General features: G+C 37.5%; 1 protein-coding gene across 1 annotated transcript; it reads right to left on the minus strand.

Moving 5' to 3' along the window:
• Positions 1 to 299: 299 nt before the first annotated feature.
• LOC131902627 (vomeronasal type-2 receptor 116-like) lies at positions 300 to 26,594 on the minus strand. Its single transcript, XM_059253635.1, has 6 exons — positions 26,380 to 26,594; positions 7,063 to 7,354; positions 5,908 to 6,714; positions 5,046 to 5,273; positions 3,886 to 4,009; positions 300 to 1,225 (listed from the first exon to the last, which is right to left on the minus strand). The coding sequence occupies exons 1-6, from the start codon at positions 26,592 to 26,594 to the stop codon at positions 300 to 302; spliced, it is 2,592 nt and encodes an 863-aa protein (XP_059109618.1).
• Positions 26,595 to 26,960: the final 366 nt, after the last annotated feature.

The following is a 26,960-nucleotide window of genomic DNA, read 5'->3' on the forward strand; positions in this document are numbered from 1 at the left end:
TGGAATCCTGCTGTCAAATTAATAAAATACGTGAATGATCCAAGTGGAAGAATTCACAAATTTAGATTTCATCACCAAATGAAACCAAAACACAAAAGCAATAGTGAATGCAAGAGGAGGACTCAACATGCCGCTTGTATTTCAATGTGACAAAAAGATGGATACAGAATTAATGCAGTCTAATATGATCACCTAAAGAAGTAACAGGATCAAATACCAAATTATAACTTCATATGTGAGTGTTCAGATAGTGAAGGACAATCATGATTCAAAACTCTTTAATTTAAAAAACACGGTAGCTAGGTTTCAAGGTATTTCCTCCTAGCATATGTTTTCTTCCTAATGTGATGAAGTGAGTTCCTTTCTGGTCTTAATAATATGATGTAGCACTTGGGGGCAAAGATGATACCTAAGAGTGATGCATTGGAAGCCAAGATAGAAAGGACTTCCATAGCCACCATGACCTTCCCCTTGGTGCTGTGGTAGACAGGGAGGAAGCTGACCCAGACACTGCAGAACACCAGCATGCTGAAAGCCAGGAACTTGGCTTCATTGAATGTGTCAGGCAGATTCCTGGACAAAAAAGCCATAAGGTAACTCCCTAGAGCCAGTGTTCCCAGGTATCCCAGGATGCAGTAGAAGGCAATAGCTGAGCCTTTGTTGCAAGTGATGATGATGTGCCCATGTTCTGAATGAACATCTTTGTCAATAAATGGAGGAGAGGTTGCCAGCCAGATTCCAGAAAGAACAACTTGCAGCAGGGTGCAGATGGGAATGATGAAATTAGGGGCCCTTGCTATCAGTAGCCACCTCCTCATTCTTCCTGGAGCAGTGATCTTGAAGGCTATAAGTACAGTGAGAGTTTTGGCCAGCACAGTGGAAAGAGTCACAGTGAACAGAAGTCCAAATATGTTCTGCTGCAGGATACAGGTGACTCTGCTAGGATGGCCAATGTAAAGCAAGGGACAGAGAAAACAGAGGGTCAGAGTGATGAGCAGGATGTAACTGAGATCTCGGTTATTGGCCTTGACAATGGGAGTGTCTCTGTGCTTCAGAAACACCCCAAGAACAACAACTGTGAGTGAGGAGAAGCCCAGGGACATGAAGGTGAGAGTCTTCCCCAACGGGTCATCATAGGCCAGAAATGTCACACTTTTCTGTAGGCAGTAGCTCTTCTTTGTATTTGCATAGTGAGTTTTTGGACACTTTACACACTGGTCCACATCTGGCAGAAATGCAGGTGATCATGAGTGCATACTCAGGTTTTCCCTTTTATCCTAAGCCACTTTCTTCTCTGCTCCAGATCATTGAAATGTTATCAAATACAAATATAGAAAGGATTAAACACTTGCCTTCTGCTTCATGCTGACAGAAATTAAACAGCGCCAGTGATTTCTCTGTTGTTACTCATATGTATCCTCACCTTAGTGACACTGTGGTATCTGCTTTATAAGTCGTTAGAGCATTGATATACATTGCATGAACCAAATTTGACTCTGAAATTGCCTCTTCATCAATACATCTCCATACTTAAGAGGACATGGGAATTCAATGTGATAGAGAGAATGTGCTTTGATATCCTATTCTTACAGTGATATTCTTTTATATGTATCCCAAATGTACCTATATTCATAAAGTCCATGGTGTTCTCTATTTCCTCATTCTTTGAATGATCCTGAGTGAATTAGTATTTTTAAATTATTAAGGCCTTGAAGCACTTCACGAGTGAGACTGTTCTCATAATTCTGTACAACACTATCTATGTAATGAATAAATAAGAACTGCTCATATATTCTAAAGTATCAATGGAATAGTATTTGAACACTTGGTTCCTGACATCTTATCAATTTTCTTTGATTATTGCATGCTATGGATTTTTCTCTCATATTTCATTACATATTTCTATATACCTTTTTGTTTTCAATATATATTTAACTGTCTTTATATCATTACATTTCCATTCATACTCGCTATATAATACATTCTGATCTTGATTTTTTCCTCGTCTATTTCTCCCAGATCCTCCTGACCTCCATGAACACACAAGTCCAGAGTTTCTTTCTCTTTAAAGTGAAATGAAACCCAAGAAAACCAAGCCAAACAATTAAGATCTCTCTCTCTCTTTTTCTCTGTCTCTTCCTCTCTGTCTTTCTGTCTCTGTCTGTCTCTCTGATTCTCTGTCTCTCTGTCTCTCTCTGTCTTTGTCTGTCTGTCTGTCTCTGTGTCTGTCTGTCTGTCTGTCTGTCTGTCTGTCTCTCTCTCTCTCTCTCTCTCTCACACACACACACACACTCAAACTATAAAACATGAAGTTGCAAAATACACTTTAAAGGAAAAGTCCAATAAAAAGAAAACAAACAAAACTGAGGCCAAAGAAAGCAAATGATACAAAGATACATCTGAGGTCATTTCATGTTGGCCATCTACTCCTGGGCAACAGTCCTATCCTTAAGGGTTATTACTATACTCAGAGATAGTTCATTTGGAAAACTTAGTATTCCTTTACAAGTGGGCATCTATTGCAGAAATGGTCTTGGTAAGGAGTGGGAGCTCATGTCCACTTCTTCATCTGTATGTTTTGATCCCACCTGGATTTACCCTGGTCAGGCCCTGAACTTGCTACCACAGTCCCTGTGAGTTCTTATGTGCCTCAGTCCTGTTGTATAGACTTTATTTTTACTTTTGTTGATATTGTTAATGAATTAAAGAATTAATTCAACTTTTAGAAGCATTAAATCTCTTTGAAAATACACTTGTTTTTCTTCCATTTCTTCTTAAATAGCTATGCTCATTTCATTTATTTGAAAATAAATAAATCTATTTTTAATTCATGTGTGTGTGTCTTCTACAGGTCTAGAAACCATGAGCATCCCGGCCCTGAAGCGACCAGTATAGGGCATAACTGGAGTTACAGTAGACTGTGAGCCACCATTTGTGCCCTGGAACCTGAACCTGGATCCTTGGAAGAGTAGCCAGTGCTCTGAACATTGGAGCCATCTCTCAAGCCCACATCAATAGCTTCTGAAGTTATACTTTTACACTGTACTTTCATGTCTCTCTCCTCCACTGTTACTCCTTCTCTTCTGTATTTGGAGTATTTATTTTGCTCTTAATGTCCTAGGTCATAATAAAAGCTTCATATGCAGAACTCCATCTCTTTTTAAAGAAAGGCATGTAATATGCAAGCTATGCAAATTACTTCATAAGTATTAAACATGTTCCTTTATGGAATAGATTTAGATTACCCTACAGTTTTTGAGTAAGTAGCATATTGAATTTTCACCTATCTGATACTGTATGCTATTCTCATCCTTGGCCTTCATTATCTTTTAAAGTCCAGCTATTAACATGTAGCCCTATGGAATTTGCCTATGGTGGGTGAAGTGCTCCTCTTTTGTGCAAATGGAACAAGTGTATGAACCTTGTACATGTCCAGTGTGTATAAGTCATACACATTCAAGGTAATGATGAGGTGTTCCATCTTGTCAAACTCAATATATTTGCTAAAAGAACTAGATCTATGTACATATATAGTGTGAAAGGATTACAATTATAAAAAATAAAATTTAAAGAGTTCCTATTATAGAGGTAAATAATGTAAGTCCACAAGTATTTTCTAAATAGTGTTTATTCAATTAAAATATTCCAGGAATAAAAAACCATAATTATTCATAAAAGTGTTAGCAAGATAAATCTGTGTATGATTTATCTTCTTATTCCACATAATGACACAATTATACTCACATGCAATGGATTTAGATTTTTTCCTATCTATCTATCTATCTATCTATCTATCTATCTATCTATCTATCTATCTGTCTGTCTGTCTATCTATCTATCTATCTATCTATCTATCTATCTATCTATGAAGTGATTGGCATTTACCTGTCTCATTGGAAATTTCATTCTCTGGGCAAGGGGTACAGTCAAAGCAACAGGCAGCTTTGCCCTCCTGGTGAGTTTTTCTGAATCCAGCATCACAGCTTTCACTGCATACAGACTGAGGAATCTAAGAAAAATAAAATGAATGGTCGCAAATATTCAGGTTTTATGGAATATGTAATAGCAGAGTGTTTTCAAATATGGAATTGTTAATTTGTTTCTATTGTCTTTAAATACAGATAGTTGAATTGTTTCTACTAATAGAATGAGTCATTCAAAGGTCCATGTGGTCAGTACTTGGCCTTAATAACACAACTTTGCTGGAAAATTGTTGAAAGATAATGAGGCAAAGTATAGAGGTAAAAATTCAGGTCATTGGTAGCATGTCTTGGTGAGACTAAAAATCTACTTTCTCTTGACTCCTGGATACGAAGGCATAAACATTAGTCTTCCATAGTAATGGTTCATCTTGTGAACTTCATAGATCTTAGAACCACTATGGAAACAAATAAATGAGGATTATTAAAAAAGTTTTTCCAGATTATGTTACTTGTGGTCAAAAATCCTCTCTAAAGTAGGTGGCCTGGAGTTATTGGCCCTGGTCCCTGAATGAATGTAATGGAAGACAGGACGATAAGAGTAGCATTCAGCTGTCTCTGCATCCTGTTGATGCAATGTGAATAGCTACCTCTACACCCTAAAAGCATGGCTTCCTGAAGTGACTGAATATACCCTCAAACTGTGAGCCAAGAAAAATGATCCTATATTTTTCATTAGGTAGTTTTTTTTGCAACAACAAAATAAACAACTAATACATCTACACATTCAAATAATGTTTTTCTACATTGACAGGGGTCAAAAGGAAAAGACCAACTGATCACTGACTGAAACCTTCCAAGATGGGATCAAAATAAATCTGTCAAAAGACTCATGACAATGAGAGAAATAACCATGAAACAGATACATTATGACATTAAATAAATGAGCAGACTGGAAAATAAATAGTTCATCCAGCAAAATGAGGTATGAAGACAATTCTTTATATTGGTGGTCATTATGTATCAATAAATGGGCCCTGTGTGCAGTGAAGGGTCATGACACACAGAAACAGAGTTTTTGAAATTTACATACAGGTCAAAATACTGAAGGAAGAGGAAACCCACCTCTGTTAACCCTGTGGCCCACTGTATCATGTGATAAGATAAGGACAATCTCTGGCCCTCTGGAGCATTTGGAGAAAATGTTCCTACTTTTGCTTTTATCCCAAGACCTTTTGGGAAATTCCAAAAATTGAGAATGTCATATTCTACATGTGATTGCCTTTTCTGATCCAGAACCACAAGGTCTCCAGCATGATTGATTAGTTGTGTTTTCCTTAAGAAAGGGTGAAGCTAAAAGAGATGCATGCTGTTATCTTACATAATCTCCAGAGAAGTACAACAGAGGAAGAATCAGGAAACATCTCTTATTGATTTTAGTCCCTATTGTGAAAAGCACCTTTAATATAGGTACCAATCACATCAAACAAATAATACCCTAGGATAATGGAAGCATTATTGTGCTTCTAAAACATTCGAATCAGTTCCACTAGAAACTTAGAACCAAGCACTCAGGGTGTGCATAGAGAAAACTTCCCCTTTGTTGAAAATACAGTCATATGCAACTAAGTTTTGAAAAAAGTTAGAGATTCACTATGTAAAATGAATGATTTTATGAGTGATAATTTACATAAAATAAGCATGTTAGAAATTTTCATATCCATTGATACCATCTCTGTCTCTGACTTTTCTGTTGTGTGAAATCTCTGGGATAAATGGACTTTTTATGTTGCAAATTTTCACTGGAAACATTGTATGAACCTTTGCAATACAACTACATAAGGACTTAAAACAGTCTCCTCCTTGCACAGTCTCTCTTGTAGATTTTTCACAAAATAATCTAAAATACATATTGTTTAGTTTGATTACATTTATAATTCTAGGTGTTTGATATTGTTGATGTTATAATACACAACAGTAGCATTACCTGCCAGGGGAAGAATTTCATCTCTTTCTCTTTTCCATGAGACTGAAATTGTACTTGATTGAGCATCATTTCATGCACACTGTGGGCCACAGCATACACTGCATTGTACACATTGTAACTCTCTTCACTCATGATCATGTCAAATATGTTCCCTGGCAAGGATCCCAAGGAGGCATTAGGAAGACAGTTATCCACAATTTTACAATCTTTCCTCAAAAATGAGCAGTTGAAGAATGAGTGCCACAATACATGAAGATAAGTGTCTTGTGGGTATTTGAAAGGATCGGCTGTGTGAATAAAATCTGTAAAATTAATGATCTCCTCCTTATGGTGTGAAAAAATAAGGGCCCCATGCAATGAATCTAACAGCAAATAGTTATCAAATTGGGTATGATCCCAGTGTGAGTTCAGGACCCAGACTTTCCATGTGAGTAATATCTTCTTAATATTTACTATTAAGCTTAATAGGGAATCAGTGTCCCCATAAATAATAATCACATTTGCTGATGGTTCCAGGATCTGCACCTGATTTTTCCAGGATGTGGTCAGAAATGAACCCCTGATGGCTAGGATCATTTCCACAAATGCTATGCAGACTCCATTTTTCTCCATCTCACTTCTCAAATCTGACAGAATCTGGGCACCTTTGTCATCATCTATGATGAACAGCCCAACCCAGTTCCAGTGGAAATGAAGCATCAGTGATACAATGCCAAGTTTCAGAGATGTGTCCTTGGGGGCCACTTGGTACAGGGAAGAAAACTTTCTTTGTTCACTGAGGGTACTATCGAAAGGCCCAAAAGTAAGCTGTAGAGAGAAACAATCAGAAAGAAGAACATGGTCGTGAAAATCAACTCCATTCTACAGCAATGGTTTGAAGCATGTAGGACAATACTGCATTGAAGGTCAAACCTGCCTTCCTATTGGTTTTCCAAAAAGTCCAGAAAATATTCAGAGGTTCAATAGTGTGCTGTCACTACTCCACCCTTTCCCTTCTCTCCATTCTAAGCTAGAAAAATATAGATGCATCACCACCTGTCTGCATCATTTCGCTACCCATTCAGAGTGATTTAAGTTTTCTTGTTTTCCCCACAGCCACCTAAAATGTCACCAAGTAGAGCTGACATCATGTCCTATCCCAGCACCCTCTCTCACCTGTGGATATTTGTAAAGATCCAGCAGTGTCCCTATGTATTCTGATATTGCCCATGATGGTCCTGTAAGTACAGCAGCTGACATGCCCTCTCTTGCACATCTGTAGTTAGTGATGGCATAACCAGGGCCTGAAAATGTACCTATAAGGTTGGCCAGAGTGTATCTTTGACCCTCAGGGACATTCTGGATAATGAATCCCAGTGACATATTTGGTAAAAAATAGGGATTGCTGTTGATCTCCTCAATGGCAAACATCATGGCCAAAATACATTGGTAGTTCCTCAACTTAAACCTGCAGAGACAGTAGAACAATGTTTAGGATGAAGACTCACACCACACAACACGTGGTATGTGTGTAAGTTTAGGGCAGTGGGTTTTACAGTTTGAAATATTCTGTTTCCAAAAGTCCATGTTTAAGTATCTTCCCAGCATTTGCTAGAATTTGATATGGGAGTGTTGTTTCTTTTTCTAGTATTGAAAATAGATTTTTTTCATACAGTATATTCTAATTACAGTCCCCTGCCCCCCGAATAACTCCTCCCAGGTCTCCCCACATCCTTCCTACAGAAGTCCACACCTTTTCTCTCTCATTATAAACCAAGCAGGCATCTAAAAATAATAAGTTAAAATAAAAATAAACAATCCATATCATACAAAACAAACAAACAGAAAAATAAGTGCTAAAGAAAAAAGAACACATAGGGAGGCAGAGGCACAGACATGTTTTAATACACAGAAACCATAAAAACAAAATGTCAGAAACTCGGTCCTTCAAATTTTCTGCTTCACTGAAAAGTCTGCCTGTCTCTAGGCCTGTAGGCTGAAGATGGATGCTCCAGTGTTGCAGAAGAATTTTGGGTGACTGTCCGGACAGTAAGATGTCTCTGTCATGTCTAGGCTGTTTGGAAGCTGTTTGCAATGCACTTTGGTTTCCTTAAATAATATTATGTCTATCAGGGGTCTTTGATGGAGTTGAAGACTAGATAGTTATAGTTGCAGTTTTCCTTAGTTATGATAGAAAGTAGATTATGTGTAAATCTTTGGAGTCACTAAGATGGATGGATGGTGGAGTGCTTTCACTGAATTTGCTAAATGTAAATGGACTGAATATTGTAAACATAATTCTTTTTTTTTTTAAATTTTTATTTTGCAATACAATTCAGTTCTACATATCAGCCACAGATTCCCTTGTTCTCCCCCCTCCCCTCCCTCACCTTCCCCCCAGCCCGCCCCCCATTCCCATCTCCTCCAGGGCAAAGCCTTCCCCACAGACTGAGATCAACCTGGTGGACTCAGTCCAGGTAGGTCCAGTCCCCTCCTCCCAGGCCGAGCCAAGGGACCCTGCATAGGCCCCAGGTTTCAAACAGCCGACTCATGCAGTGAGCACAGGACCCGGTCCCACTGCCTGGATGCCTCCCAAACAGATCAGGCCAATCAACTGTCTCACCCACTCAGAGGGCCTGATCCAGTTGGTGACCCCTCAGCCATTGGTTCATATTTCATGTGTTTCCGTTTGTTTGGCTATTTGTCTCTGTGCTTTATCCGACCTTGGTCTCAACAATTCTCGCTCATATAAACCCTCCTCATTCTCGTTAATTGGACTCCCAGAGATCCACCTGGGGCCTAGTCATGGATCTCTGCATCCAGATCCCTCAGTAGTTGGATGAGGTTTCTAGCACGACAATTAGGGTGTTTGGCCATCCCATCACCAGAGTAGGTCAGTTCGGACTGTCTCTCGACCATTGCCAGCAGTCTGTTGTGGGGGTATCTTTGTGGATTTCTGTGGGCCTCTCTAGCACTTTGTTTCTTCCTATTCTCATGTGGTCTTCATTTACCATGGTCTCCTATTCCTTGTTCTCCCTCTCTGTTGTTGATCCAGCTGGGATCTCCCACTCACCCAAGCTCTCTTTCCCTCGACCCTCGCCCTTCACTAACCCCACTCATGTCCAGGCTGTTCATGTAGATCTCATTCCATTTCTCTGTCATTGGGCGATCCCTGTGTCTTTCTTGGGGTCCTGTTTTTCAGGTAGCCTGCCTGGTGATGTGAGTAGCAGTCCAGTCATCCTTGTTCCACATCTAGTATCCTGTTATGAGTGAGTGTAAACATAATTCTTACTTGATAACTTTTTGTTGTATTTAGTTATACTAAGTTAAAGTTAAAACCTTTCTTTTATTTAGATAAAAATGGGGAAATGTTGTAGAGTAATATATTAAGGTATTTTACTTTGGTTTGTGTTGCAGTTGTTTAACTCTGTGAATCTGTGTTACTTTGCCTTTCTAAAACATCTCACGGTCTAGTAAGATGACTGAATGACTATAAAAAAGTCAGAAACTCTAATATGCACACAAAAGACATATAAGGTTGAAAAAAATTAACCTCAGAAAAACACCATTGAGCTTTTAATTTTTGCTGATCTACTACTGATCTTGGGGCCCGCCCTTAAGAATACTTTGTAGCCCTGAGACAGAGTCTGCCAGCACCAATTGGACTAAAAGATAAGTCTTTGTCCTCACAGCCCAGCCTGTAGGCTTTGAGTCTAGAGGCACAACACTGCACCCACACACCACCACCCATTGCAGCCCCAGTAACAGGCCTGCAGGCAAGTCTTTTGCAGACAGGTTGGACTACCACCATTCCCTACCAGATCCTGTAACCTAAAAGCCCTCCTACCCCTCCATAGACATATGAAACAAAATATTCCATAATTAAACCAGATTTAAACAACACCTATTCACACATCCATCTTTACAAAAAGCACTAGAAGGAAAAATCCAAACTAAAGAAGGTAGATACACACATGAAAACATAGGTAATAGATAATCACACACTAACAAATACCAAAAAAAGGGAAACACACAATACTACCACAAAAAATAACAGGAATCATGATCCCTGACCTCAAGCTCTACTATAGAGCTACAGTAATATAAACAGCTTGGTACTGGCACAAAAACGAACATGTGGACCAATGGAATCGAATTGAAGACCCTGACATTAATCTGCACACCTATGAACATATAATTTTTGACAAAGAAGCCAAAAGTGCACAATGGAAAAAAGAAGCATCTTCAACAAATGGGGCTGGCAAAAATGGATATCAATATTAGAAGGCTGCAAATAGATCCATATCTATCACCATGCACAAAACTTAAGTCCAAGTGGATCAAGGACCTCAACATAAATCCAGCTATTCTGAACCTGCTAGAAGAGAAAGTAGGAAGTAGTTTTGATCGCATTGGCATAGGAGACCACTTCCTAAATAGAACACCAGTAGCACAGACACTGAGAGAAACAATCAATCAATGGGACCTCTTGAAACTGAGAAGCTTTTGTAGAGCAAAGGATACGGTCAAGAAGGCAAAGCAACAGCCTACAGAATGGGAAAAGATCTTCACCAACCCCACATCTGACAGAGGACTGATATCCAGAATATATAAGGAACTCAAGAAATTAGACATCAAAATGCCCAACAGTCCAATTAAGAAATGGGCTATAGAACTCAACAGGGAATTCTCAACAGAGGAAACTCAATGGCTGAAAGACATTTAAGGAATTGCTCAACATGCCTAATCATCAGGGAAATGCAAATCAAAACAACTCTGAGATACCACCTTAGGCCTGTCAGAATAGCTAAGATCAAAAACACTGAAGACACCTTATGCTGGAGAGGATGTGGAGTAGAGAGAACTCTCCTCCACTGCTGGTGGGAATGCAAGCTTGTACAACCACTTTGGAAATCAATATGGCGATTTCTCAGAAAATTGGGAATCCATCTCCCCCAAGATCCAGCTATACCACTCTTGGGCATATACCCAAGGAATGCTCAACCACACCACAAGAGCACTTGTTCAGCTATGTTCATATCAGCATTGTTTGTAATAGCCAGAACATGGAAACAACCTAGATGCCCTTCAACTGAAGAATGGATAAATAAAATGTGGTACATATACACAATGGAATACTACTCAGCAGAGAAAAACAATGACATCATGAGGTTTGCAGGCAAATGGATGAATCTAGAAAAAATCATCCTGAGTGAGGTAACCCAGACTCAGAAAGACAAACATGGTATGTACTCACTCATAGGAGGATATTAGATGTGGAACAAGGATGACTGGACTGCTACTCACATCACCAGGGAGGCTACCTGGAAAACAGGATCCCAAGAAAGACACGGGGATTGCCCAATGACAGAGAAATGGAATGAGATCTACGTGAACAGCTTGGACATGAGTGGGGGTAGTAAAGGGCGAGGGTCAAGGGAAAGAGAGCTTGGGGGAACGGGAGATCCCAGCTGGATCAACAACAGAGAGGGAGAACAAGGAATAAAAGACCATGATAAATGAAGACCATGTGAGAATAGGAAGAAGCAAAGTGCTAGAGAGGCCCACAGAAATCCACAAAGATACCCCCACAACAGACTGCTGGCAATGGTCGAGATACAGCCCGAATTGACTTACTCTGGTGATGGGATGGCCAAACACCCTAATTGTTATGCTAGAAACCTCATCCAACTACTGAGGAATCTGGATGCAGAGATCCATGGCTAGGCCCCGGGTAGATCTCTGGGAGTCCAATTAACGAGAATGAGGAGGGTTTATATGAGCGAGAATTGTTGAGACCAAGGTTGGATAAAACACAGGGACAAATAGCCAAACGAATGGAAACACATGAATTATGAACCAATGGCTGAGGTCACCAACTGGATCAGGCCCTCTGAATGGGTGAGACAGTCGATTGGCTTGATCTGTTTGGGAGGCATCCAGGCAGTGGGACCGGGTCCTGTGCTCATTGCATGAGTCGGCTGTTTGAAACCTGGGGCCTATGCAGGATCTCTCGGCTCGGCCTGGGAGGAGGGGACTGGACCTACCTGGACTGAGTCTACCAGGTTGATCTCAGTCCGCGGGGAAGGCTTTGCCCTGGAGGAGATGGGAATGGGGAGCGGGCTGGGGGGAAGGTGAGGGGGGCCGGAGGGGGGAGAACAAGGGAATCCATGGCTGATATGTAGAGCTGAATTGTATTGTAAAAAAAAAAGGAATTAAAAATCACTGGTCATTAATATTCCTTAATGTCAATGGACTCAATTCAGCTATAAAAAGACACAGGCTAGCGGAATGAATACAAAACCAGGATCCATCTTTCTGCATACAAGAAACACATCTCAACTTTAATGACAGACATTAACTCAGAGTAAAAGCCTGGGAAAAGACTGTCCAATCAAATGGACTTAAGAAGCAAGCTGGTGTACTTATCCTAATATCTAACAAAATAGACTTTAAACTAAAATCAGTCAAAAGAGATCAGTAAGGACATTACATATTTATCACAAGAAAATTACACCAAGATGAAGTTTCATTTATGCCCCAAATTTATTTATTTATTATGAAAGTTCATCTGAACATTTATGCCCCAAATACAAGAGCACCCACATTCGTAAAAGAAACATGAATAAAGTTTAAATCATACATCAAATCCCACACATTAGTAGTGAGAGACTTCAACACCCTACTCTCACCAAAGGACAGGTCTGCCAGACAGAAACTTGACAGAGAAATGAGTGAATTAAGAGATGTTATGACTCAAATAGACTTAATAGTTATCTACAGAACATTCCACCCTAAGAAAAAAGAATATACCTTCTTCTCAGAACCCTATGGAAACTTCTCTAAAATTGACCACATGCTTGGACAAAAAGAAAATCTCAACAGATAAAAAAATTGGAATAACCTCCTGTATTTTATCTGACCACCATGCCTTAAAGTTAGATTTCAAAAACAAAAATTACACAAAGCCTACAATAACATGGAAACTGAATTATGCCCAAGTGAATCACCACTGGGACAAGGAAGAAATAAAGAAAGAAATTAAAGATACTCTAGAATTCAACTTAAATGAATGTACAACATAGCCCAACTTATGGGACACTACAAAAGAAGTGCTAAGAGGAAAATTCATAGCACTAAATGCCCACAAGTAAGAAGATGGAGAAATCTCACACTAGCAACTTAACAGCACATGTGAAAGTTCCAGAACAAAAAGAAGCAAATTCACCCAGGAGGAATAAATGCTAGCAAATAATAAAATTGAGGGCCAAATCAATAAAATAGAAACAAAGAGAACAATACAAAGAATCAACAAAGCAAAGAGCTGGTTGTTTGAGAAAATCAAGACAGACTAGTCTTTATCCAAACCTTTTGAGTCAGAGAGAGAAAGAACACCCAAATTAACAAAATCAGAAATGAAAAGGGAGACATAACAACAGACAACAAAGAAATCCAGAGAATCATCAGGTCACTTCAAAAACCTGTACTTCACAAAATTGGAAAATATAAAAGAAATGGACAATTTTCTGGATAAGTACCACATACCAAAGTTAAATCAAGACCCGATAAACAATTTAAATAGACTAATAACCCCTAAGGAAATAGAAATGGTCATTAAAAGTCGTCCAATCAAAAAGAGGCCAGGACCAGATAGTTTCAGTGCTGAATTCTACCAGAATTTTAAAGAAGAGCTAATGCTAATATTCTTCAAATTTTTCCACACAATAGAAAAAGAAGGAATGTTACCAAATTCTTTTTGTGAGGCTACAGTTACCCTGATACCCAAAACAAATAAAGACACAACAAAGCAAGAGAATTACATACCAATCTCCCTCATGAACATTGATGCAAAAATACTAATTTTTTAAAATATTGGCAAACTCAATTCAAGAATATATTAAAAAAATAATCCACCATGACCATGTAGGCTTCATTCCAGGGATGCAAGGATGGTTCAACATATGAAAATCTGTCAATGAAATACACGATATAAACAAACTGAAAGAAAAAAATACACATGATCATCTCATTAGATACTGAAAAACCCTTTGACAAAATCCAACACCCCTTCATCATAAAGGTCCTGGGGAGATCAAGAATACAAAAAACATACCTAAACATAATGAGGGCAATTCTCAGCAAACCGACAGCCAATATCAAATTAAATGGAGAGAAACTCAAAGCGATTCCACTAAAATCAGGAACAAGGCAAGGCTGTCCACTCTCCTCATATTTATTTAATATAGTACTTGAAGTTCTAGCTAGAGCAATAAGACAAGAAAAGGAGATCAAGGGGATACAAATCGGAAAGGAAGGAGTCAAACTTTCACTATTTGCAGATGATATGATAGTATACATAAGTGATGAAAAAATATCTTACCAGGGAACTCCTACATCTCATAAACACCTTTAGTAATGTGGCAGGATACAAGATTGACTCAAAAATCAGTAGCCCTCCTATATACAAATGATAAATGGACTGAGTAAGAAATCAGAGAAACATCACCCTTTACAATAGCCACAGGTAATAAAAAGTACCTTGGGTAACACTTACTGAGCAAGTGAAGGAACTGTAAGACAAGGACTTTAAGTCTCTGAAGAAAGAAATTGAAGAAGATGTCAAAAAATGGAAAGATCTCCCATGCTCATGGATAGGTAGGAATAACATAGTAAAAATGGCAATCTTACCAAAAGCAATCTACAGATTCAGTGCAGTCCCCATCAAAATCCCAACACAATTCTTCACAGACCTGGAAAGAACAACACTCAACTTCATATGGAAAAACAAAAAACCCAGAATAGCTTAAAGAATCCTGTACAATAAAGCAACCTCTGGAGGCATCACCATCCCTGACCTCAAGCTCTACTGTAGAGCTATAGTAATAAAAACATCTTGATATTGGCATAAAATCTGACATGTGGACCAATCGAATGGAATTGAAGACCCTGATATTAATCTGCACACCTATGAACACCTGATTTTTGACAAAAAGCCAAAACTGTACAATGGATATAAGAAATTATCTTCAACAAATGATGCCATTATAACTGGATGTCAACATGTAGAAGATTGCAAATAGATCCTTATCTATCACCGTGCACAAAACTCAAGTCCAAGTGGATGAAATACCTCAACATAAATCCAGCTATACTGAACTTAATGATAGAAGAAAAAGTAGGAAGTAATCTTGAATGTATTGGCACGCTAGACCACTTCCTAAATGTAACGTCAGTAGCACAGACACTGAGAGCAACATTAGTAAATGGGACCTCTTGAAACCAAAAAGCTTTCATAGGGCAAAGGACATGGTCAATAAGACAAACATGATATCCTACAGAATGGGAAAAGGTCTTCACCAATCCCACATCTGACAGAGGGCTGAACTCCAAAATATATAAAGAATTCAAGAAACTAGACATCAAAATACTGAACAATCGAACTAAAAATGAGCTACAGAGCTAAACAGAGAATTCTCAACAGAAGAATCACAAATGGCTGAAAGATATTGAAGGAACTGCTCAGCATCCTTAGTCTTCAGGGAAATGCAAATCAAAATAACTCTGAGATACCATTGTACACCTTTCAGAATCTTGTTTAGAGCAACCAATAGCCTTGGCAGTAGCTGGGGTGTTTGGGCATTTCCATAGGGCACATTTGGCCAACAATTCAATTAACCTATTCCCAGATCTATAAGTTTCATTTTGTGTTAAGAAATGTCTAGTTGTGACTGTGACTCCCCTTTTATTTGTATGTATGTGTGTTTTAAGAAGCTTCTACTGTATTGTTTTCATATGACTAAAATGGCGCTTTGTTTCATTTCTTTAGGATGTTGTAGTACCCCAGGCTCTCAATAACTTGAGCTCCAAGAGGGATTAATGTAGTTGCTTTGTTCCTGTGATAAATTCTGACCAAAAATTAGGATGAGATCTTCAAATATTCTGCTATTCAACTTGCAATCTGCTCAACTACAAGAAATAAATGTTTCTTTGTCAAGCTGCCAGTTACTAGGACACTGCTTAATTCAAGAACATCAGGTTATTCAACATGTCTGAACAACACTTGACATTTCTATAACAGTTCATTATTATATGAGTGTTTGTGTAATATGTGTACTTATTACTCTGTGTGGTGTGTGTACACAAATGGATGCTAGACTAAAAACAACTTGATATGGACATCATCATCATGCACCTTATTTAATACTATGTTTTTTTGTAGCTCATGTGATGACAGCAATTCTCCTGCCTCTGTGGCTCATTTCAACAAAAGAGCAACAGGTTTACACAAATTCACTGTAATTCCCTATTCCCCATTTACAATATGCAGATGTAAACTCAGTCCTCACAGTTGGAATGCCAGAGTGTTAACTTCTGATCTATTTACTCATTCTCTTAATATTAGTCACTAGGAAAGAAAAATAACTTACACTCTGTAATGACCAAATGTCCACACACATGGGGGAATATTATGGCATTTCACGTGAAAAATATGAGTCATAAAGTTTTGTTTCATTGGGGTTGTGTTTTGTAAATCATTCTTTGATTTGTGTGCCAAAGTTCATTCCCATACTTTTGACATACTTTTAGTGATTCATGAATATGCAATGCTATTTTCTTCATTTTGGTATGCTCTGTAGAAAAGGAGATGAGTAACTTCTTAAACTCATGAGACAATAGAGCAGGTCTGGCATCTGTGTGTACAGAATGATTCAGAGGAACCCTGGCTGTTTAGTAACAATTTAAACCCATAAAAACTAACTACTGAGATAGTTATGATATGAATCAGTGCATAATTATGGAAAGGCAGCGATATTTGGAAGAAATACTAGAACAGGATAAATAAAATTATATGCAAGTCAGTTAGGAATATAAAATAGTAAATGTGTATCACACTTTTTGTCTAACAGTATGAACACAGGGCTTGGGAGAGAGCTCACTAGGGAAAGGGCTTGCCATTCCAGAATGAGGACGTGAGTTTGATCCCTCATGTTTCACTCAGAGCACAGTAGTGAATACTTTCAGTTCCAGTTTTGGAGCTATGGGTCGGGTGGATCCCTAAATCTTGCTCTCATATTTGTTTAGCCATTTCAGTAAACTCTATGACAGTGTGAGACTATGTCCCTAGAATGTGGCTGGGTCCACAAGGAATACAACATAGGTTGATGCTGTCACCCACATTCTGGAACATACTTGTGTATGTACACTGGCACAAATGTGCATCTACACCAATGCCACCTTCTAACAAAAATATCGACCCCACCACCAATGAAAGACAATCTTACAGCAAAAGCATGGAAATGGTAATCCAAGCAGAAAGGGCAAGAAACCAGAAGGATAATATATTCAAATGATATTACCCATAGATCAGTAGGACAAATTAAAGCATAAAGTGCCACCCACATACTTAGAATATTGTGCTTCATCATGGCAGTGCAAGAATTGCTGGGAAGCAGTGGCACATGCCATTAATCCCAGCACTAGGGAGACAGAGCCAGGCAGATCTCTGTGAGTTCTAGGCCAGTCTGGTCTACAGAGTGAGATCCAGGACAGGCAACAAAACTACAGAGAGAAACCCTGTCTCAAAAAAAAAAATGAAGAAGAAGAGGGAGGAGGAGGAGGAGTGGAGGAAGAGGAGGAAGAGGAGGAGGAGGAGGAGGAGGAGGAAGAGGAGGAGGAGGAGGAGGAGGAGGAGGAGGAGGAGGAGGAGGAGGAGGAGAAGAAGAAGAAGAAGAAGAAGAAGAAGAAGAAGAAGAAGAAGAAGAAGAAGAAGAAGAAGAGCAAGAAATGTCAACTATGTCAACTAGACCAAGTACTTTCTTCCATGTGATTGTGGGGCAACTAGACCATAACAAAGTTGAAGTTTATCCCTAGTTTCTCATCCCACGGTAAAAATCAACTCAAAACATGTCAAAAAAATGAACATAAAAATGGGAAACACATCTAGACATCTTTTGTTCACTTTTGTAGAAGTAAAAGTCACAGGAAACAAAACAGGACTTGACAATGGTTTTCCAGTAATCTCAAAAAGTCTTTGGAGTTGAGTTAGAAGGTACCTAGACCAGTGAACACCTGCAGAAAAGGAAGTGCTTTTCAAACTCTTCCTCAATCAAAGAATCATATCAGAGTCCCTAACACAGTTGTAACACCCAGTAACAAGAATCCCCAAATAGTTGAATTGAGGAGATGTTATGTGAAGGAAGAGTTACCAAAGTAGAAACTCAATTGTTGCACCAGTTTTCCATCCCACCAGCAGTGAATAAGTTTCCCTTTTCCCCAGATCTGTGGTCCTGTGTCCTCCTTTGTTTTTAGGAGTGTGCATAGCAGCTTTTAGCATTATGAAAGCTAGCCAGCAATGTTCCAGCTTCCTGTTCCTCTCCAGTTTGATTTTTCTATATTCATTGACTCAAATATGTTTTCTTCAGAAATGGGGCCTTACCATTAAGTTTCTGACGGTAAACAAGAGCAATAGTAATACTCTGTAATCGTTGGGTCTTATGTTGATGTCACCGATACATGAAATTTGAGTTTGCATAGGTGGAAATACAGGAATAAATTTTCCTTATCCTACTCAGTAGTGATTCATTATGGCTGGCACTTCTTAAAAAAATTTCCATATTTTGACCAATAGTAGTGTTCTCTCTTTGACAAAAATCAGGTGACTGTATGAGTGTGGATTTATATGTTTTTATGTATTCTCAATTCTATTCCGTTGGTCAATAAGTCAGTTTTTATGCCATGCCCACTCTGTTTTTATAGGTGTAGCTCTAATAATAACATGAAATCTGGGGTTACGACTCCTTCTGCAGTGTTGTTATTGGTCAGGATTGTTTTTGTCTATATTTAGTCTTTTTGTGTTTCCACAGTAAAATTAAAATTATTCTTCAATTTCTGTGATAACTGACACTGGAAATTTTGATGAGGGTTTCCTTGAATCTGGAGATTGGTTTTGGTAGGATGGGTATTTCACAATAATTAATGTTACCAATCTATGAGTTTAATAGGTCTTTCATCATCTGATATTGTAACAGGGCCCCAGACCTAAAAACAACTGACTCCATCATGGAAGTACCTTTCAGACTGTAAATCTCAGCATGTAGACAGCACCACCTACCAAAACTAAAACAAAGATGTAATATGTCAAACCCACATAGTTCCGAGATAGTCTCAAAACATACTCATCTTGCTTTTTTGCTCCTGTAGTTCTGCTTCTGACTAACTGTTCTTGTTGACTGAAGTGTGTCAATGGAGAATATGGTTTTTGTGCTTAACAGCTCACCAGGAGAAGACTTTGGGCTACACTGTGATCCCAAACAACTGGTGCAGTCCTGTCCAGCTAATAAAGACTTCATTTGGCTTAAACCTGAGTCTGAGAAGACTTCTCTAGTGAATACCACACAACAGAATCTATTTTAAATCTTTCATTGTCTTAAAGATTTTATTACATCTGTCTTTCACCCCCTTGGTTACTCTTATCCACTGATACTTTATTTGGGGAGTTATTTTTAGAGGGATTGGTTTCTTGACTTCTTTCTCAGTATGTTTAGCATTTGTCCATCACATCTTCTGTGAGGCTTTTGTATCCTGCTGTGCTACCGAATGTCTATATCAAGTGTATAGATTTCTGAGACAGTCTTCGGGATCTTTTTTTGTATTTCACTACATCATCTGCAAGTAAAGATGCTTTGATTCTTTTCCTATCTGTAACCTCTCTGATTCTATCATTTCCCTTATTTCTCTTGGTAGGCATACAAGTTCTATGTTAAACAGAAGTGGTGAGGATGGACATCCTTGTCTTTTTCAGAAGTTTATTGAAACATATTCAGTTATTTTTTATATCTGTTGATGATGGCTGTGGGTTTATTATATGTTGCTTTTATAGTACTAAGGTACATTCGTTGTATCCCTCTTTTCTCCTGGACTTTTATCATGAAATGGTGTTGGATTTTATCAGAGGCCTTTCATCCATTTAATCAGCTCATCAACTTTTCCTTTACTTTAGTCTGTTCATATGATGTCTTAGATTAATTAATTTAGGGATGTTCAAACAGCCTAACATGTCTTGGATGAGAAAACAAGATTATGCCATATAACCATTTTGGTGTGTTCTGGAACTTAGTTTTCAAGCATTTGATTTGTGTCTATGTTCTTCAGACATTAACCTATTAATTTTCCATTTTTTTGGTAGGGTCTTTATATATTTTTGAAATCAGAGTAATACTACCTTCATAAAGTGTATGTTCCTTCTTCTCCTTTTTTGATATATTAGTGTAAGATCTTCTTTGAAAGCTTTGTACAATTTTGCACTGACTCCATCTGATCAATTAATGTTTTGATCACACTGGATGTTATGGGTCTATTTAACTTAATAATATCATCTTGATTTAATGTTGGTAGAAAATATGTGTATCTGGAAATTTACCCATTTCTTAAATCTTACCCAATTCAGAGGAACATATATGTTTTTAAATGTCTCTTTACAGTTCTCCAAATATCCTCAGTGTCTGTTATAATGTCTTCCTTCCATCACTAATTGTATTATTGTGGTTATTATTACAATAGCATTATAATTATTATAAAATATAAAATAATATAGTTATTATAAAGTTTATTAATTTTGATTGCTTATGTTTTTGTTAATTGGCTCAAGTTTTGTCAGCCTTTTATCTCTAGTTTCATTCATTCTTTGTGTTGATTTTTCCATTTGTAGGTCATTAATTTCTGACCTGATTTTGGTGATTTCTTCCCTCTTGCCTTTATGAACTGTGATTTGTTCTTATATTTTCAAGTCTTTCAGGTGTCTCATCAAGTTATTAATTTGTGATATCTCAAAATTTCTGATATGGGTTCACAGTGCCCAAAACTTTCCTCTTATGACCATTTTCCCTTTTCCCACAGGTTTTGGTTTCTAGTGATTCAATTTTCACTCAACTCTTAGAATTTTACAAGTTCCTTTTTTATTTCTTCCTTCAATTGAGATTGATTCAGTTTTACATAACTTAACTTCCATAAATTTATTATTTCACTCTTTTCTTTTGTTGTTTCTATCCTGTTCCAGTCCATGGAGGACTGATAGAATTCAGGATGTGATTTTATTTTTCTGTATTTCAGAGACTTACTTTTACTGTAATATGTGGTCTATTTTGCAGAACGTTCTATGAACTGCAAGGAAGAATGTGTATTCTTTACCTTTAATTGCAATGTTCAATAGGCATATGTTGCATCTATTTGATTTTGCAGAACACCAATTGTAGAGGACCACAAAAAAGCTTTACAACGTAATAAAATAGTAGTGACAGTTAGTATACAGAGCCACAGAAGGATGCAGAAAGCTGCAAATGAAAAAGATGAAATCACAATTAAAGGGAGACCCATCAGAATAGCAGCAGATTTTCAGTAGAAGATAGAAAGCCAGAAGGGATGGTTGTTTTACAAGTCATGAAATCAGCACCAATGCTCCAGCAGACTAATATAAAAAGCAAAACTGCCACTCATAGTAAGAGGGAAAGGTAGATTTTTCATGACAAAAGAGGTTGAAGGAAATTATTACCACTAAACCAGTTCTGCAAAGGAAACAGGAAGGAATAGTTAGATCTGAAGAAAAGGCTAAATATATCCGAGATGGCTGGGAACAATGAACAATTCCAGAACACTGAATAATACACTTCTAATAGAACAATTAAAAACAACAACAACAAATGAAAGGAATTAATACATATCATCCAATAATAACTCTTAATATTTATGATCTCATGGACAACACAAATAGATTGAATCAGAAAAGAATACCCAGGATTTTTCTGTCTCCAAAAACACAATTCACAACCATGATAGACCTCAATTAGAGTTAAACGATGGAAAAAGGATCCCAAGCAAATGCAAGTAAAAAGTTAGCATGCATAACTCTTAAGGTGTGACAACTAAGGCATCAAACAAATCCTACTCAGAAGAAATAGTGACGCATATTTTTTACTCATTAAAGAAAAAAATCTAGCAACAGGGCGTTACAGTTCTAATCATGTACACATTAAACATAGGAGTCCCCAAATTCCTTAATGAAACAGTATTACATTCAAAAGCACAGATCAACCCCAAAACAGAGATGGTGAGTGACTTCAATTCCCCAATTTCAGCAACAAACAAGTAATACAGAACAAAAAACATAAATAGTCAAAGAACATCATAAGTCAACTCCATCTTTATATTGAACACACCTAGTGCATTTCTAAACCTCTAGATAGCTGATGAGTTTAGAGAAATTACTGCTTGTCCACTATGCATATAGCAGCCTTCAATAACACACCCACATGAAACAATAGTTTCAAAATGCCTTCAAAATATGGGCATTCTGGCCCAGAAACTTTATTTTATACAAACCAATGGGCTATGATGCTCAAAATCTTGAGAAGACAGTTTCAACACGAAACATATTTGTTTAAAAGCTTTAAAAATTCTATAGAGCTCAGATGATGTAAATAAGGACTCCTTTAGGTTTCTATGCATTATGTATACATCGATGCAAAAACAATGGGAGAATGTTTCTCTGTTCTACTGTGAGCACACAGATGTGGAGCTTGGCATTTTGTTCTCATGGAAACCAAGATACAAATACACTGTGGGCAACTACATAGGATTTTATATCCTCCCCCACAATTATTAAATATAAATTTTTATTTAAAGGTATTCACAAACTGTTTTGTTTTATTTGGTCTACTTACAAAGTATTACTTCTACTTAAGAGTATCAAGAAAGATTTTTCTAAAAGAATGCTATTGTTAAATATATAAATGTTTCTTTGGGTTTTCTTAAACTTTCTATATAGTACAAGCCTGCCTTGAAAATCTCTCTGTGCCAAACAAATGTTCAGATTATAGGTGTGCACCACCACAATATCCAGCAACATACTTGGTTTGGATAGCACATGGTTCATGGTTTGCCAGAAAAGGTATAATTATTATGATTAAAGTTGAAAGGAGGACATATTAAACTTCATAATTTAATCATTGTACATTTTTACATATGATGAATTATCATCCTCTATCCCATAAATAGATATTGATGTCATGATGATAAATATATTCAAAATTTGCTTAAATTTTTATGAGCTTGTATAATATTACTGAGAACTATGGGAATTCAAAGCTTACAGAAATCAGTACAAATAATTGAGGATTAAACAGAAAGGGTATGCCATTACTGAAAAACATAGTTTTGATAATTAATAAATATTAATATTTTAAGAAGTATGACAATGGTGTGAGAATTCATAGACTGATCAGTAGGAAAAGCAGAAAACGATCAACTTACTGTGTGGGTTGCTAAGTGTTTCCAGCCTCACATAACTTGCACTCTATAGCAAAAGAGATTCAATAAATATTTACTCTCCTGAATAAAATGGATGAAGGTAACTCAGTGTACAACTTGATATTCACCTAATCTTTTTATTTTTCAGCAAAAACACAATCATTGAAAGTCTGAATTATTATGGAAGGAAAATGCTGTAATATAATTAACATGCTTTTCCCCCTGTTAGGGATTCATGATCAAAGGTGAACAAAAATAAAAGATAAACAGACAGTGAATACCCTAACTGTCATCATAGAGCCTTCATCCAGTAGCTGATGTAAGTAGATGCCGAGATCCAGAGCCAAGCACCAGGCCAAGCTCCAGGAGACCATTCAAAGAGAGAGAAAAGTGGAATTCTATGAGCAAGGTGCATCAAGATCATGATAGGGACAGAGATAAACAAACAAAACTAGTGGGAACTCATGAACCTCAGACCAACAGCTGTGAAGCCTCCATGGTACCGGAGTAAGCCCTCTGCATAAGTGAGACGGTTGTGTAGCTTGATCTGCTTAACAGGCCCCTTGGCAATAGGATCAGGATCCATCCTTGGCACATGAGCTGCCTTTTTGGAGCATACTACCTATGGTGGGACAACTTGCACAGCCTTGATTCAAAGGGAGGGGGAAGGACATGCTTCTACTGCCTACACCAGGCTCTGCTGACTCCCTATGGGAGGCCTTACCTTGTTGGAGGAGGATTTGGGGGCTAGGGAGAGAGGTGGAAGGCTGAAAGTGCGGGTGGAGGGAAGAGAGGGGGAATCTGTGGTTGATATGCAAAATATATTAAAAATTCCTTAATAAAAAGATAAATAGACTTTGTACAATGAAAAGTTCTTGTTTTTTACACCTTCGGGATGATATATTGTAAATATTTAAAATAAACCTTACAGTCTAAAATATTTTCAAATAATCTGTAATTAGATATTTATGTCCTTCAATTTGAAAAAGACTGAAAAATGGTGAATATCCATAGTATATTAGAAAAAATCTTAAAATCTGACTTTTCATATTCATCTAGTACATGAATTGTTTCAAGTTATTGATACAAAAACGCACACATAACTGATACAATGCAGCTTGGACATACTAAGTCAGCTGTATTTCTGAGTTAGTATTAAGGAAAAGCATTCCCATACACAGTGAAAGAAACTGTCTGTCATTATTGCTTTGCAGGGAAATTAACCACCATGCACAAAAGATTCTATAGTGTGCATCAACATGTGCTTATGTAGATTAATCTGCTTCAATCAGATGGTAGACATGTTTTGTATCTATTAGACATTATTCTGTACCTATCAAATTTTTACTTACCATCTTTCAACAAGAAAGTAAAATCCAGTTAGAAAATTAGTCCACACAAAAACTAGAGAAATAGAAAAATAATGCTGGCCGCACAACTCATGATCTTTTGTAGTTATGACAATGAAGATAAATATACTTATAGTGCTACCATTGGAACATGAGGAAATTTAACTGGAGAAGGACAGAACAATACGCTTTTCTAATTACATACATACTTTCCCACACCTGTGTAAAAAGTTTATCAAAAGCATGAAAACAATTGTGATCCTTGCAGTGTGTATAGTTGCATGTGCCTCACTCTCTATGCAAAGCAATGAAAATGTGTTGTCTAATCAAACATGTTGGTTTTTATAGCTTTTATAATTGCAAATATACTTTAGTTTTATTTTTATATATCATAAGATATAAAATCAAATTTACACAGCATTCTCTTCACTTACATATTAGACAACCCAGCCACAGAAAACTCTCATTATTACAGTCCCATTGCAGGCATGGGGTTGCTGCTGTATAAGCTGAAGAGGGACTTAAGCTGATTCACAGTGTTGTCTGAGCTGCTGAGATTGGAGAACAGAGAAGAAGATGAGGAACAGGGAGGAACAGGGACACCATCTGCAGTAAAGCAGACAAATCTCCTTCCTGCATAAGGTCAAATGTCTGGTAGACCATACAGCTTCTTAACCTAACTTGAAGTAAGAAATGATCCCTGGAGCCAGTAGACTCTTCCACAGAATATTTTATCTTTTAAAAATTTCCCTGTGTCTTCATTGTATCAAATTAAGAATTAACCTATTACAACATTCTTCATGTAAAATGACATTCCCCACTTAAACATTTTCTCTCTCACTGCTCTCCACAGCCACATTTCAGCAGACACAGTATTGCCATACTGACAATTATTCATCTTCAGTCCTATGTTTATTTTAGGTGATTTTCCACCCATTGCCTCCAACCTAACTCTTGAATATGTATTTCCATGTTGCCTTTGTTGAGTTCAGACTTGAGAGCAAGCTGCACTTCTCATTTTCAGACACTTATTGTGTGATTACCCACAGCTATGAGCATGTCAGCTTGGGTAGAACATCCTTGACTTCTTCTAAACCCTAACACACGATTGTTTATCTTTAGCAGGACCTAAGATACTCAGTTAGACTTGTCTGACACTGTGTTTTAATCTTGTATGTTTGAGAATAACTAAAAGCAGTATTCCAAGGTCTCATCACATTAAGGAGCACATGGAAACAGATTCATAATAATGAAGAAGTATACATTGCATTTTCTTGGAAATAACAGGTAAGCATCTAATTTGTCAGATAATACAATTATTAGAAGTCAGATAAAAGAATCTGAGATAGATGAAGGCATTTCTAAAGCAGAAAGTTGGTCCCAGTGTCTAATTCTGACATGTCTGCTCTCAAATCTTCAGCAGCAAAATCAGATAACACTTGTCACTCACACACAACAAAATCGCTGATCACTAACTTCAGTGGCATTCATTTCTTCTCACAGGAGCACAGCTAGACTTCTAGAGTCCCATCAAATACTCTATCATCCTTCTATTATCTAATCCACCTACAGTAGAGCTAATATTGAAAACATCCAAATCCTGAGGAGTTATGGGCTTAGCTGAGAATATGGAGGATATTCCCAGTGTCTACTGTAGAAAAGAAAATGAATAAAACCCAAACTCGCATTTCCCCCTTGAAAGCCCGAGATGAGTCACTAAGAAGACAGCACCACAGAGGAGATCTAGGAATGGAAGAGGGAAATACTGATGTTGGAATCCATACTTCCCCCAAGACATATGAATGCCAAATTTAGATAATGAATAAATGGAAAAAAGACATACTCAACCATAAAATCTCTGTTAAATTTAATCATCCGCCAATCAATTGTTTTGTTGAGTGGATAAACAGCATATGCAGGAAAAAAACCAGTAATCATCACATTTCCTTTATCAATTAATCGGTAATTCATTCTGACTAAGCACTCACTGCTTCTGTAGGAGCACAGAAGAATAGGAATCTGTAGAAAGAAAGAGATAAAAATCCAAGAGAACAGCATATCAACAAAGTAACTGGACATTCATGAGCATGATAATGTGTACTCCAAGCATCCAGCGTGAATATACATAGCTCATATGTGAGTGCATGTTTGTTTAGAATTTTATTGGTGACTGGAGCTATCCCTTGAATCATCTCAAGTTTTTCCTGACAAGACTCTTCACTCCTCTGTGGAATTATTCAATAATTTCTTCCCTCAGGCTTTGCATCTCAGGCCCCACATTAACAATCACAAGACTGATGAAAAACATTTTTTAAATCTTGTCCAGCCAAAGGCAGTATGACTTCATCCAAGATCAAAGAGAACCTGTCCCAAGGCATGAAATTCTCTTGTTGGATTTAGTCACTAATGTGAACCAAGAAACTT

This window comes from Peromyscus eremicus, chromosome 1, assembly GCF_949786415.1.
Source record: "Peromyscus eremicus chromosome 1, PerEre_H2_v1, whole genome shotgun sequence".
NCBI lineage: Eukaryota > Metazoa > Chordata > Mammalia > Rodentia > Cricetidae > Peromyscus > Peromyscus eremicus.

What these genes read in the sequence shown, in the direction of transcription:
- LOC131902627 (XM_059253635.1), bottom strand. Translation starts at nt 26,594, where the DNA reads ATGCTGTTCTCTTGGATTTTTATCTCTTTCTTTCTACAGATTCCTATT. An exon ending in AACAGAGATTTTATGGTTGA is followed by an intron (nt 7,355 to 26,379) that starts GTATGTCTTTTT and finishes CTGTCTCTGCAG; the next exon opens with GTTTAAGTTGAGGAACTACC. An exon ending in TGAAATTTCCAATGAGACAG is followed by an intron (nt 1,226 to 3,885) that starts GTAAATGCCAAT and finishes CATTTCTGCCAG; the next exon opens with ATGTGGACCAGTGTGTAAAG.